The sequence below is a fragment of the Pan troglodytes genome, chromosome 5, assembly GCF_028858775.2.
Source record: "Pan troglodytes isolate AG18354 chromosome 5, NHGRI_mPanTro3-v2.0_pri, whole genome shotgun sequence".
Taxonomy (NCBI): Eukaryota; Metazoa; Chordata; class Mammalia; order Primates; family Hominidae; genus Pan; species Pan troglodytes.
This window is the reverse complement of record NC_072403.2, coordinates 44,957,235-44,972,631: the sequence shown is the minus strand read 5'-3', so window position 1 is coordinate 44,972,631 and position 15,397 is coordinate 44,957,235. Positions and strand designations below refer to the sequence as shown.

Below are 15,397 nucleotides of genomic sequence, written 5' to 3'. Positions count from 1 at the left end.
CCCAGACTCTTCCTTACAGAGAGGTCCTCATCAGTCATCAGTCCCCCACCTCCTGTGTGCCAGGCACACTGTCAGGACTTGCCCTCAGAGTCCCGGCTAAGTTACCAGGCCACAGACACACAAACAGCAGCAGGACTGGGCCATGCGGTGGGGACAGCATGACAGATGAGGCAAGGAGCAGGCGAACCCTCTGATGCCCATTTTCTCTCTTGCTTCAGCCCACATTGCCAGTCAACTCCTAAAGGCACTGGATGTCCTTTCAGTCATCTCTTCCCTACCACTGTGCACCTTCAAGAGGGATCGGCAGAATCCTGGAATGGAGACAGGAGCCCAGTCCTTGATGCCAGCTGACCAACTAACTGTCCGCAGTGGCCTGCAATAACAACAGCTACAACAATACTACTTTCCACTCGGCTGAGACTTGACTTGTGTAGTAGACAGCCTCTAAGATGGCCCCTAGGGATCCCCACCTCCTGCGCTCATACCCTTGGGTAGTTAGTCCACGTTGTATCAGCATTGTTTCATGTGACCCAGGAACCTCTGGCAGAAGTGATGGCATGTCACTTCTGATTGTTATAAAAGACACTGTAGCTTGTTTTGCATTCTCTTTCTCTTTCTCTGATCACTTGCTCTGGGGGAAACCAGTTGCCACGTGCTGAGAGAACTCAGAAGGCCTAGATAGAGGTCTCTGCAGCAAGAAATGGAGGCCTCCAGCCTCTGGCCAGCAACTGCGGCTTCCTGCCAACCGCCTCTTGAATGAGCTTGGAAGTAGATTCTCCATCCCCAGTTAAGCCTTGAGATGACAGCAACCCTGGTGACAGCTGGCTGCTTCTCTGCGAGTGCCCTGATCCTAGAAGGAGGTCTCAGAGAGAAGGGACAGCAGGGGGCGGGGGATGCCCAAGAAGGAAGTTTCTATATGTGTATGTGGTTCAGGAAATCCACATGCTCTTGCCTAAAGAGTTTTCTCTGTGAGATCCTGAGCCACAAGGTACCCAACTAAGTTGAACCGAGATTCCAGGCCACAGGAACTGTGAGATAACAATGGTTCGTTGTTTTAAGTAGCTAAGTTTCAGGGTTAATCGTTCTGCAGCAATAGAGAATTAATACAACTGGTTCCCAGTTCCTTGAGGGTAGAGCCTGGGCCTCACTCACCTTCAGAGCCTCAATGCCCAGATCACCCTGAGAGCTCAGGGTCTGTGTTGGTTGATTTAAAATTGGATTTTCCTTCCTCACATGACAGATGAGGAGATGGATCAGGGACTCAGAAGGGCACAGGTGGGGCTCGAATTCAGGGCTGCAATCCCATACCCACTCCCACCGCCCTCAATGGCCTTCTGCACTGGCTGTCTCCATGCTTGTCTCCGTTGGCCCCTCCCTCAGTATTGGAGATGTGTCTGAGATAGGTAAGCATGTGCATATTAAGGTATGTAGACATGTGTGTGTGAGGGTGTGGTGGGTGGACCATGAGTGTGCACGTATGACTTTGGGAATCTCTGCCTGGAGCACATTTCCAGGACAGAACCACTTCATAGCCTTTCCTGTCACCATTGTCTATATCTTTAGCACATCAGTGTCCACTCAACAGCAGCTACTAAGCAGGTTGTGTGCTCATATCTACTGTGCCTGATGATGCAGGGAGAGATGGAGGAGGCAAAGGAGCCCCCAGCGGACCAGCATTCTTCATCAGCTCTCTCTCTCCTGGCCCATTTATTTCTACACAAATCGGACCTCTCAGCATCTACGGTGCTTTAGTAACAGGCTTTTATGAGACTGGACAAGGAATGGGATGGTCTCCAAAGGCCCCAGCACATGCTACGGGCCCTGCCACATAGAAGATGCCCAGTGAGAATGGAACGAATGATGGGTGAGTCAACACACCAATAAGGGAAGGAAAATTCTCTGGGCAAGAGCATGCTGATTTCCTGAACCACGTACACATGCAGAAGCTTCCTTCTGGGTATCTCTCGCCCCTGCTGTCCCTTCTCTCTGAGACCTCCTTCCAGGATCAGGGCACTCACCCATGTTATCAGCCAGACCTGGCAAGTTTCACTCATCGTCAGCATTTCCTTAACAAGGCCTTTTCAAAAAACACAGTCACGAAAGCCCTGCTGCATGCAAACATTATGCACTCCCTGCTGGCTTCATCTTTCTCCCATTTAGAAAACGAGCAAGACAGGTTGGAGAAAAAAGCTCAAATTAAGACACACAGAACTGGCTCCAGGAAGTAATGATTCCCTCAACCACCATTTGCCTCCCTCTTGCACAGCCTCCGTGTGGGTTTCTACAGGCCCCCAACTGCCTGGGGACTGCAGCAGAAGCTGCCATGCCCTTTGGGGGACCTCTCCAACTGTGTCAGAGTCCTAATTTTAATTCTTCCACTTGCACATGAAGCTGAAAGTTGTTTCCCAAGTATCCCAGCTTGGGCAAGGCCTCCTGGCATCACGTCTGAGCTCCTAGCAACCTGTGAATCTCTCTCCGTCTCCCCCACCCCAATTCCTCAAGAAAAAGGTGTTCTGATTAGAGCAGGGTGTCCTCCGGGTCTTGCCCTTGTGCTCCCACAGACCCCAAGCCCTGAGCTAGGGTGTGAGGTGGTAGGAAAAGGACTTGGCACTCCCTCCCCCATCTCCCACTCAGAGACCTCTAGGGCAGTGTGTCCCCACCAAACTCCAGCCACCCCCGCTCCTCTGCATACATCACACACGTCTCTTGATTGTTCCTGCCCTCGGGTCGCCATGGTGACAGGCACTAACAGCGCTGATGCTATTTCCTAGAATGGACAGACACCGTCCCCCACCCTGAAGACAGCCTTCCCTGAGCTGCCCTCGATGGCCTCCCTCCTCCTGCTCTAACAGGAGGAAGAAGCCTCGGGGAGAAAAGGCCAAGGAAGGGACTGGGTCCTGGGAGAGGAGGAGGCAGGTGAGGAGCAGGGATCTGTGAGCAGGAGCCAGGCCTACCTGCCCACCTGTGCAGAGGCCTGAGCCTGCTCAGGGGTGCTGCAGGGGACTGAAGGGATGCAGCCCAGGCAAGAGAACAGGGCATGATGGCTGCAGGCCCAGAGCCTGGGAGTCAGGAGGCCTGGGTTCCAGGGCCTGCTCTGCCTGTAAGGCCCTGCTCTGGGCCTTGGTGCCCTCAAGACACTGGTCACATTAAAATCTCTCAGGCTACTCTTCTCCTGGGGGGTGGGGGGAGGTGTATAGAGCAAAACGGCTCAGGAACACCAGTAAAAATAAATGAAGTGCAAGGACAGGGGAGGGAGAGCTTGAGATGGTGGAGAGCACAGAACCACGAGGGCTGGTGGCCTGAGGCAGGTTCCTGAAGAGGCAGTGGACACCCTGGTGTGGGAAGGATGCTCCCTGAACATTCCTGCATGGAGAACAGCCTTGCAAAGGCTCAGGGACAGGACCAGTGTCAGGGAAGAGGAGTCTGGATGTGACTGAGCTGGAAAGTCCCCGGAGGTCGGTGGCAGGGGCAGCCATGGTCAGAGCAGCGTGAGGTGGGCGCATGAAGGAAGGAGGAGTGAATGAAGGAGTGGCAAGCAGGGCAGGGTATGGTGTGGAACAGGAAAACCTGCAGATTCAATGGCAGATTAGGGAGGGCAGAGGGCAGGGCCTATTCTCTGGGTACCGTGGGTCCCTCCAGAAAGGCCTGTTGCATGTTTTCCCAGGGGTGAAGGGGATCCCAGCCCCCTTCCCAACCCCAATGCTGCCCCTCATTACAATCCCACGTGGTGAGAGGCAGAAGCACAACCAGAAATGTTCCAGCAAAAAAAAAGACACAATGGTTCTTGGCAAACTTTTTTGGCTAGAACATTTCCAGCTGGGCTCCAGGCACATCCGCCGTCCACCCTTTCCTTGGCTGGCCTCTGGTCCCCCTGCCCCACTGTACTTGGCTCTCCTCTGAGCCCTCCTCTTCATCATCATGTGACAGAGCACCAGCAGGCTCCCCCCAGCCAGCCCCCTACCCTCTTGATCCCCTCCCCACCTTGAGGCCCAGGACTCACCATTTCCCTCAGGGCCTCGGGCTGCCCGGGACTGGGTGTGAACTTAGGTCCCCATGTGGTCTTAAGAGAACAGTGCCATGACCTCCAGTGGTGTGCATGATAGTGGTAGAGGGTGGTGTTTGGCCACATGTGGTGGAGGCTTCCATTACGGGAGGAGAGTTATGCAGAGGAGGGGAGGACCATAACCCCCTACGGCATCTTAACAGCACCGGGGCAGAAGGTCCTGTGCCCAGGAAGAGGGTTACCCAGTGGGCCCTGCCCCTTGCTCAGCAGTGCGTTCCAAGTACCATGTTAGAAGAGGGGTCAAGGTCTCCCACCCCTGTGCCACAGGTCCAGGGTGGGTGATGGCGGTTCTTACCCCAGCCTATGCTCACATAGAGCCTAAAGATCCGTTGCTCAGAGAAGACCGAGAAGGCCAGCAGTGTGTAGAGGTACACGCCTTCCACCAAGAGCCAGTAGTAATTGGCTGCCACACAGTACTGCATGAGCAGAAACACCAGGCGGCAACTCAGAGAGTCCTGGGGGTAGAAGAAGGGTGTCGTGGGGACAACAGCTCTGCCCTCTGCCTCTCTTGATACCACTCCCCATCCTGCTCCAGCCACTATCCTGCCATGGTTAATGCAGGAGGAGAGAGCTCACATCTCTGGCTAGGGCTAGTGCTAAGGACTTTATCTGCTTTAGCTCATTGAATCCTCACTATCCTGATTGGAAGAAAGTAATGTATCCCCCTGCAGGTGAGAAGTAAGTGACTTCTCACCTATTTCTCAGCCTCAGAGAAGTAAGTGACTTGCCTAAAAGTGTACAGATAGTAAGTGACAGAGCTGACATTCAAACTCAAGTGTGTCTCCAAAGACTACTCTTTTGTGTCAGACTGAGAATTCCCTAGGGCAGTGTCTCCTCCCTTAGACTGGGGGCTCCCCAAGGTAGACTGCCTCTCTCAGCAGACTGGAGGGTCCCAAGGCAAACTGCCTCTCCCATCAGACTGGGGGCTCCCGAAGGGCCAGGACTGTTCAGCTCTTGCCTTCTCCTGTCCCAGGCCTGTCTAGGGTGGCGGAGGCAGGCCTCCTCCAACCGCCCATCCCTCCTGAGGCGGTCCTGGATGCACCACACACCTGGTAGGAGAGGAGCCCATCCCACTGGTGCTGCTGGGCGGCCGTGCTATACATCCACTTCAGGGCTGCGTCCTTGATGAAGACGGACAATGCTCGCAGGATGAAGGATGCAAACAGGTTCAGGTGGATGTAGTTCCGGGTGCAGTGCAGGTGTCTGAGGGAGAAAGCAGGGCCTTTCCCTGGCAAGGCAGCCAACAGTTCTGCTCTACAACCCCAGGCTCTCAAGCTAACACACACATCAGGCATGTTTCCAGCCCTGGGACTGTGCGTGTGTCTTCTTCTATGAATACCCTTCTTCCTCATCATCGTGAAAATCCTTCTGTCCAACTCGAATCCTGCCTCTCCATGAAGGCTTCCGCTATGTAGTCACTGCCCCCTCCTCCCATCCACATTCTATCCTTCTCTCTGCAGCATCTTCTTTTACACAAAGTCTTGCATAACCAAAGAGATTTATGCATGAGGATCAGTTTCCCCAATGGGAACACTGCTTCTTCATGACAGGGCCCACATCTTAAATGCCTCACAGAGGCAGAGCAGGACTAGGCACTTGGTAGGAATTCAGAAACTATTGGATAGAGTTTTAATATCCTTTCATGTGAAAATGTGTAGCAAATTGAAAGTACAGGGGCATTTCTTAACCTAATGAAGGCTATTTACCTAACCAGGAGCAAATATCAATCTTAACTGAGAAACTGTGGGAGCATTGCCTTTGAAATCAGGAACAAAATAAGGATGTCTGTTATCACTGCTTCTAGTCAACATTGTAACTGCAGATCCTGCCCACTATAATAAGGCAAGGGAAAAATGTACAAGAATCAGAAGTAAACAAAATAGTTATTATTTGTAGATGGTAGATTATCTTCAAAGAAAATTCAAGAAATCTATGGACAAATTATTAGAACTAATAAGACAGTTTAGCAAGGTTGCTGATAAGTATGTTTGTATATGCCTGCGTTAAAAAAATTTAAAAGTAAATGTTTAAAAATAATTCTTTTGCAATATTTTTAATTAACTAGCTTGAAATGAGTCTAACAGAAGATAGGTAAGATCTCGATGGAGAATTTTATAAATCTTGCTTAAAATCATTAGTGAAGACTTAAATTAGTGGGAGATAGATACATCACATTCACAGATAGAAAGGCTCGCTACCTTAAAGGAGTCAAGTCTCTCCGTATTCATAAAAATTCTACCTTATTTTTAAAGTAGAACTTTAAAAACTTATAAAGAAGAGCCAGGGCTAAGAATATTCCAGACACTCCTAAAGAATCACAGAGGAGGAGATTTTGCTATATGATTTCTAGTAAATCTACAGTAGCTAAGGCACCATGGTATCGGGACGGGGAAAGATAAACATCCTAACAGAAAAAAACTGTAGGTGACTGAAACCAACCCATACATACGTGGAGCCTTGCTGCATGGAATGGCAGTCATTGCAAACCAAGGGGGAAGGAAAGGCTATCAATAAATGGTACTCAGGCAGCTAATTCTACATACAGAAAAAAAAAATGAAATCCTTTATTTATATCATACGCAAATATGAATTCCAAGCAGATCAAAGAACCACAAGGAAGAGCAAAACTCTGAAACTTACAGAAAATGTAGACGGCCATCTTTATGACACTAGGGTAAGGAAAGATTTCTTTTTCTTTCTTTCTTTTTTTTTTTTTTTTTTTTTTTGAGATGGAATCTTGCTCTGTCGCCCAAGCTGGAGTGCAGTGACGTGATCTCGGCTCACTGCAGCCTCCACCTCCTGGGTTCAAGCGATTCTCCTGCCTCAGCTTCCTGAGTAGCTGGGATTACAGGCGGGTGCCACCATGCTCACCTAATTTTTTGTATTTTTAGTAGAGATGGGGTTCCACTGTGTTAGCCAGGATGGTCTCGATCTCCTGACCTTGTGATCCACCCACCTCAGCCTCCCAAAGTGCTGGGATTACAGGCGTGAGCCACCACACCCAGCCAAGGAAAGATTTCTTAATAAGACTGTCCAGAATTTGTTCTTTGGAAAAAATGAATAATTTTAAACCAATCAATAAAATTAACTGTTATCAACTGGTTAATCTTTATTGATAAATTTTATTTATCAATACTAAATTGATAAACTTTATTCCATTAAAATGAAGAACTTCTGTGCATAAAAAACCATAAAATGAGTGAAAAAATAAGCCACAGACTAAAGAGAGGGTAAATCCTGGATAAGTATCCAGAATATATAATGAATATGTAAAATAGAAAAGAAAAACCCAAATAAGCCGATGAAAAAGTAAGCAAAGGATATGAAAAAGCAACTCACAGAATAAATCATGAAAAAAAATGCTTGATCTCTTTGGGAATCTGGAATATGCAAATTAAAATCATAAGGCAATTTCACATACTTCAGGTTAGCAACAATTAAGTCTGAAGACACTAAATATTGGTGAGAAGGCTAGACAAAGGAAGCTCTCTTTTATTACTGATGAGAGGGTAAACTGGTGTGACCACTGTGAAGAACAACTTAACATAGTAAAATTGTGAAAGCAGGCGGTAGTCAGACCTGGCAATTCTACTCCTAGCTATATGCCCCAGAGAAATGCACAAGTAAGAATGTACATTGCACCCAACATTTGTAATTCAGAAAGAAAAAAAGAGAACAACTCAAATGTCCATTAAAAGGTTGACAGATAAACTGTGCTGTATTATACAACGGAATATGGAATGGTGGTTAAAAATCCACAAAACAGGACTACTCGTGTCAATGTGAATGAATCTCACACAAACATAATGTTGGACCAAAAAATTACAGAAAAATATTTCTATGATTTGAATGTTGTGTTCCTCCAAAATTCATGATAAAACTTAATCCTTAAGGCAATGATAGTATTAAGAGGTGAAGCCTCCAGAAGATGATTAGATCATGAGGGCTCTGCTCTCAAGAATGGGATTAGCGTCCTTATAAAAGAGGCCTAAGTGAGTTTGTGAGCCCTTTTTGCCCTTTTGCCTTCTGTGATGTGAGGGCATAGTGTTCACTCCTTCCCCACCATGTGAGGACACAGTGAGAAGACACCATCTCAGAAGCAGAGAGCAAGCCCTTACTAGACATCAAACCCACTGGTGCCTTGATCTTGGGCTTCCCACCCTCTAAATTATGAGAAATAAATTTCTATTATTCAAAAATTACCCAGTCTAAGGTATTTTGTTATAACAGCAGGCACAGACTAAGATAGAAATTGGTACCGAGAGTGGGGAGTCATGTAACAAATACCTAAAAACGTAGAAGTAGCTTGGGAACTGGGTGGTGGGCTAGAAAAAAGTCTATATTTCCACAAATGGGCCATACAAGGTGATTCTGGTAAGAGCTCAGAAGATGAGAGCTATGTAGAAAATTTCAATCTTTTTTTTTTTTTGAGACAGAGTCTCGCTCTGTCGCCCAGGCTGGAGTGCAGTGGCGCAATCTCTGCTCACTGCAAGCTCCGCCTCCCAGGTTCATGCCATTCTCCTGCCTCAGCCTCCCGAGTAGCTGGGACTACAGGCGCCCGCCACCGTGCCCAGCTAATTTTTTGTATTTTTAGTAGAGACGGGGTTTCACCGTGCTAGCCAGGATGGTCTCGATCTCCTGACCTCGTGATCCACCCGCCTCGGCCTCCCAAAGTGCTGGGATTACAGGCTTGAGCCACTGCACCCGGCCAAAAATTTCAATCTTCACAGAGATTATCTAAGTGGTTGTGAACATAATAATGGTAGAAATATGAACAGTAAAGGCCATTCTGATGAGGTCTAAGATAGAAATGAGGAGCATCGCATTGGAGACCGGAGGAAATGCCATCTTTTTGTTACAAAGTGGCAAATAACTTGGCTGAATTGTGTCTATGTCCAAGTGTTTCATGGGAGCAAAGACTTATGAGCAATGAAATAGAATATTTGGTGGAAGAAATCTCTAAGCAAAGTATTGAGGGTACAGCATGGCTGCCCTTGACTGCTTATAGCAAAATATGAGAAGAGAGAAATGAAAGATGAAATTTATAATCAAAAGAGAAGGAGAACTTAAAGATTTGGAAAATTTTCAGTCTGACCATATTGTAAAGAATGCAAAAGCATGTTCAGGAGACAATACCAAGGGTGTGGCCAAGTGAACATTTAATAAAATTAGTATGGGTAGAGGAAAGCCAGGTGCCATTCATCCAGAAAATGGAAGAATGACCCTGAATGCACTTCAGAGATCTTTTAGGTCCAGATGTCAGGGCCTTGAGAGCAGAACAGTTTTGGGGGAGGAGCCCAGGACACTGTGAGGCATTGGAAGTCACTGCCCAGGGCCACCTCCTGTCTCTGCTCCCTACACTTGGGTGCAGTGCTCCTTGGCTACCCTAGCTGTGGCTCAAGTGGGCCCAGGTATAACTCAGGCCGTCCCTCTGGAGGACGTAGCAGTAAACCTTGGCAGTGTTCACGTGGTGCTAACTCTACAGACACACAGAGTGCACAAGCTGTAGGGAACATAGCTACTTCTTTGAAATCCAGGAAGACCTAGATTTCAAAGGATATCCTGGAGAGCCTCAGGGCCCAGGCAGAGTGGAGGTTTCTAATAAATCTATAGTAGTTAAGGCACAGGTGCGGGGCCACTACAGAGAGTCCTGACTAGGGCAATGACTAGCAGAGTCATGGGGGGCAAGATTCTCCTCCAAGACCCCAGACTGGTAGAGCCACCAGCACACAACTCCAGCCTGTGAGAGCTGCCACATGAGCTGAACCCAGCAAAGCTGTGCGAGTGGGGCTTCGGGCAGACTTGGGGACCCAATTCCCACCTCCATATCAGGAAGGCAGGACACTGAGTCAAAGAAGATTATTCTCAAGCTTTAAGATTTAATGTTGTTTGTCCCATTAAGTCTGGATTTACTTGGGACCAGTTACCCCTTTCTTCCTTCCTATTTCTCCCTTTTTTTATTTGAATTTTAATTCTTTATTTTTTTCCAGATTAAAAAATAAACAATTGTATTTATTTAATGGTCTCTTACATCGGTCAGGCTGGTCTCCAATCTCTGGCCTCAAGCAGGCTTCCTGCTTTAGCCTCTCAATTAGCTAGGATTACAGGCATGAGCCACCACACCCAGACCTATTGCTCCTTTTGAAATGAGAATGTCTGTCCTATGAAATGAGAATGCCTGCCACAACATTTCATTTTGGAAGCACATAACTTCAGTGATTTCATAAGTTCACAGCTAGAGAGAAATTTCCTTCAGGAGGAATCATCCCTTGAGTCTCACACATACCTGATTTAAATAATATTTAGATGAGACTTTGGACTTAGACTTTAAAATTAATGCTGGGATGAATTAAGACTTTGGAGCCATTGGGATTAAATTAATGTATTTTGTATGTGAGGAGGACAGGAATTTGGGGGGGCCAGGGGCAGAATGCTATGGTTTGAATGTTGTGTCACTCCAAAATTCATGTTGAAACTTAGTCCCCAAGGCAATAGTATGAAAAGGTGAAGCCTTTAGGTGATTAGGTTTATGAAGGCTCTGCCCTCACAAATGGGATTAGTACCTTATAAGAGACCTGAGGGTGTTTGTGAGAGCTTTTCACCCATTTGCCCTTCTGCCATGTGAGGACACAGTGAGAAGGTGCCATCTTGGAAAGAGAGGACAAGCACTTACTAGACATGGAATCTGCTGGTGCCTTGATCTTGGACTTCACAGCCTTCAGAATTGTGAGGAATATATTTCTGTTATTTAGAAATTACCCAGTCTAAGGTATTTTGCTATAGCAGCAGGAAAAGACTAAGACAAATATGTTCAATACACTATTAAAAATACACAGAATCTTGCTATATATTTCTATAGCTACTCACAAATGTGGTAAAAGTACAAGGAAATGTGTCGGAATTAAAAGAGGCATATTCAGGGTTTACCTCTGATGGGTGTAGGGTAGGGAGAGGGATGGGATCAGAGAGGGTTACCCAGAGAAGTGTAACTATGGGACATGTTATTTCTTAGGCTGGATGGTGTGTGCATGAGTGATCATAGTATCAGTCATTGCATTTTTTAATCACTGGAATAATTCATAATAAAAGAGGAGAATATTCATTGAGTGAATGCATTTATTGAGCACCGTGTGCCCAGGACTGTGCCAGGTGCTTTGAAGGTAGGAGAGGGAATGCCACCTCTCCTGCTCTTGCTGCCTGGTGTCCTGAGGTCTCATTCTCTCAGAACCCCTTCCCTCTTTGAACCCAGTCCCCCTGGCCCCCCTCCTCCAAGTGCAGAGGAGTGGGAAGAACCTGGTACTCTGTTCCCAGCTCCTAGTTTGGAAGGAACGTCTCATCTAGGTTAGATCTAAGGAGGAACTTTTCCACTGGGGCTGAAAAGCTCTAAAGGGAGGAGGATCTCTAATCCCCAAGATCTTTTCTAAAATCATACTGAATTCTTGATTATTAAAGTTACACATGTTCATTGGAGAAGATCTCCTGGGATTTTCGGTAATCCCATCACCGACGGTTAAGGTTTTGAGGTTGGTGGTGCATGCGTGGTATTTTTGTTCTTTTTTGCAGTACATACGCACACTTTTATACCGTGGAGACTAGACCAAGAACACAGTATCACATCCTGTGTTTTCAACCTCATATTCTATGGTCAGGGCTCTGTAGAGAGCTCTTGAGAGAAGGACGAATGTGCTGCACTGTTGCTTTGATTTGGTGTTGGGCTGCTTCATTCCTCTATCTGGGGGAGTTAGGATGAAGCAGCCCCCTCCCGGGGTCCGGGCCACCTTACCTGAAGCCAAGGAGGATCGCAGAGGCGATAACCAGAGCAGAGAAGGAGAGTGCGTAGCCCACCGTGTAGATGATGTAGAGGAACAGGAGCTGCTCCTCCGGGGAGCTCTGTGGCACACGGGGGACATACGTGTACATGGGCAGCCCATGGCCCTCTTCCCACAATCTTCCTTCCCATGGGACAGAGGCAGAGCTGGGGCCCCAAGTCAGGACTCACCGGGGATACCAAGACCAAGAAAGAGAATAACCGTAACCTACGGCGATGGTTCTTGGATATCTTGGGCCCTGTTCCAAGGCCAGAGAGGTGAATACACACCACCTTTGTCCAGAAAGCATGGTGTGCAAAGCCCCCAGAGGCAAGGAGATGGATGAAATGACCACAGATGCCCCCATCAAAGCCAAGGGTCTTTGCTCCAGTGAAGTGCTCCAAGACATGGCTCCCCGCTCCCTGGCTCAGAACCCCGCCTCAACTCACTCTCTCCCCTCGCTTGGACTCCTCGCACTCCGACAAGTCCCTCCAGGGCAGGCTGGAGTTGTCCTTCTGCAGCCAGAGGCCTTCAGCTGTGCAGAACCGGTACACGTGGCCCTGCGGCACTGGGGTGGGGAGACCTGGCCCTGAGCCTCAGCCCAGAATAGGGCAGCCTGCCCAGTGCTAGATGCCCCCCTTCCTCCCCATTCTGAGGGCTATCCCTGCTCCCCCAGAATGGACTACTCTGAGTTAGTGACACCCTTTTCCCTTCTTTACACACAAACACACATACACACACCTGGACCTTCCTCCCCTGACATATATGCTGTTGGTCCAGGGACAAGACAGGGGGTCACCAAGGCAGGGGCTCCTCAGCTCCACCCTCAGCCCTGCCTCTCGGCAACCCTAGGACACAGTTTAATGAATTCATGTCTTTGAGATGACAGGAGTTTAGCTCAGTTCCATGTCCCTGCCTCCAGCCTCAAATCACACTACTGACAAGGTCTGGCACCGACCAGCAGCAGCCGTGCCTGCCCCGCAGTCACTCGCTATTTCTGATTTTTAGGACTCAGCACCCACCTCCCTCCCACACTCCTTGGGGAGAGCAGACCCTGGGAACAAGGTTGGCACTGAGTTCCCAAGAGAAGGGAAGGAAGACAGAGCACTGATCTGAGAGAGAGAGAGACACAGCCCTGCCCATAAGAAGTTCTAATCTGATGGAGGAGACACAGACCTACCTGCAAGGACCCCCTGGTCTAAAAGGAGTACACGGCCTCATGGTCGTATGCAGCCTTGGCCTTTGGAGATCCCCCGTAGAAAAAGGGAAGACCCAGCTCCTACCTTCACATAGACTCTAATTATAGGTTGGAAATGGAGATAGCCCTTGGAGAGAGGAAAGGGATCCAGCCCCCGTCCTCAGGGAGCTCCCCTGTCTGAGGATGGTGGCACCGTCCCTGTCTTCAGAGAATCAAGACTCACACAGAAAAAATAAAAAAGACCTGAGAAAGGAAGAGCATAGACGGAAACTAACAGAGATCAAACACAGGCCCTGCAGAGGCAAGGCAGGGCATTGCCTGTGCCCATTCACATCCCAGCAGAGGCTGTCCCCCACCATGCCCCATGTCCACCTACCAGGGAGATGGCTGGCCTGTGGCCTCAGGTTTGATGTGAGGCTGATAGAGGCCACTGCTTACTTGCGTCCAGGAGGAAATGGCTCATTCCTGGCCTCTCTGTAGGGGAACTTAAGTTTGACACCAGGGCCAATGAACTTGGGACAAAAGGGCACAGTGAGAGGGTGGGGGGATATTGACCTGTAGAAAGAACAGGGGGACCAAGGAGAGAAGCTGCAGCCAGGACAAACTTTAAAAGAGTTCAACATTCTAAAAGACTAGAAGATTTTAAAGACCAGCTTTCCCAGCTGTGGGAGGAAGGAGGGAGTGAAGGCCAGAGAATGGAGAAGGCACCAGAGGCCCACTGGGGGCAGTGGCTGCTCAGTGTTCATGTGGAGAGACAGCAGTCAGAACTGGGTCTCGGCTGGGTGTGGTGGCTCATGCCTGTAATCCTAGCACTTTGGGAGGCCGAGGCGGGTGGATTGCCTGAGCTCAAGGGTTCGAGACCAGCCTGGGCAACATGGCGAAACCCCATCTCTACTAAAAATGCAAAAAATTAGCCAGGCATGGTGGCGTGCGCCTGTAGTCCCAGCTACTCAGGAAGCTGAGGCCCGAAAATCACTTGAACTTGGGAGGAGGAGGTTGTAGTGAGTTAAGATTAAGCCACTGTACTCCAGCCTAGGCGACAGAGTGAGACTCTGCCTCAAAAAAAAAAAAAAAGAACTGAGTCTCCTGAGAAGAGGCTTCATTAATGTGGTGTGTGTGTGTGTGTGTGTGTGTGTGTGTGTGTGTGTTATGTGTCTGTGTGTGTGTGTGTGTGTGTGTGTGTGTGTGTGATGGGGACTGTGGCAGCCCCAGGGCCTGACCCTCAGGGGTGCAGGACAGGGGCAACCATCTAGTCTGGGAGTTCTATTTTTCATCCCAGCAAAAAATGTGGCAGGGACAACTTTACTGCAGAGTCCGGTGACAGCCTCTTCCAGCACTGTCAGCAAGGCCTGCCAATGGACCTTGCCCTCCCCTAACCCTGATCCCAGACACCAGGACAGCCTCCTGCTCTTTCTTCTCCTCCTTCCCAGCTCCTTTCCCAGCTCCTTTCCCAAACAAACCCTGAACCAGGTCCCCCTTCAAGACACAGAAATTATCTGGTAACACAGTGGGGCAAGTCAGCTTGCAGCATGACTCCTTCTGGAAGAACCTGCATTTTAAAAGATACTTCACCTGGGAGAAAAACAAAAACCTGAAAATCTAATGGTGAAACTGACAGCAGTGGGAACGATGGTGTTCCAATACCCTTCGAATGCATTTATGGACAAAATCAGGTGTACCCCCAACGGCAGAGAAGGGGAGGCACATGGTCTGATTTTAGCAACGCGAAGGGCCCCTCTCAAGCCCCCAAATGCCTCTCTTATCTGCTGCATGGATGCCTGAGATTCTTCACTGGGGCCAAGTCTTCTGACGTGAGGCAAAATCAGTGTTCTCCTGTAGATACCCCCAAAAGCAGTGATGGGGACCTGAGCTGACTCCATGCGGAATGAGATGGTTTCAGAGCCTGCACTAGCAGCCTGCTTTGATGGGAGGAAATGGGGAGAAAGGAAGAAGGTTGAGGGACCAGAGAAAAGAAGACACAGCCGTGGAACCACAGGCACACAAACCATCTAAAGACCCACATACCCAGGACTCAGCCTGCAACCGTGTGATGCTAGTAAGACGCACTTCCCACAGCTGGCACAGGGCCTGGCATACAGTAGGCACTGCCTTGTTGCAGATTCCTTCACAACATGCTCCTTACTTGCTCTTTCCATAGGCTGTGCCTTCACAGAATCAGTTTTTGAACACCTACTGTACACCTGACACCTTTGGACATTAGAACCACCTTTCAAGGTAGGAACAGTTAGTCCCGTTGTACATATGAAGAAACTGAGCCTCTGAGAAGCCAAACAACTTGCCTAAGATCATCAACTAGAAAGTAGCAGA

At 48.6% G+C, this 15,397-nt stretch overlaps 1 protein-coding gene across 5 annotated transcripts in view; it reads right to left on the bottom strand.

Annotated features, from left to right (window-relative positions):
- Positions 1 to 15,397, bottom strand: part of GLP1R (glucagon like peptide 1 receptor) — a 42,674-nt gene that overhangs the window by 13,187 nt on the left and 14,090 nt on the right. For all 5 annotated transcript variants that reach the window (XR_001718401.3, XR_001718400.3, XR_001718399.3 and 2 more), the window contains 4 exons: positions 12,321 to 12,439; positions 11,847 to 11,953; positions 5,113 to 5,266; positions 4,359 to 4,518 (listed from right to left, as the gene is read on the bottom strand). Coding sequence is in view for 2 of the 5 variants with exons in the window: in XM_527380.7 (XP_527380.2) it covers positions 4,359 to 4,518; positions 5,113 to 5,266; positions 11,847 to 11,953; positions 12,321 to 12,439 (540 nt within the window). In the remaining 3 variants the exon portion in view is untranslated. The remainder of the gene's footprint in view (positions 1 to 4,358; positions 4,519 to 5,112; positions 5,267 to 11,846; positions 11,954 to 12,320; positions 12,440 to 15,397) is intronic.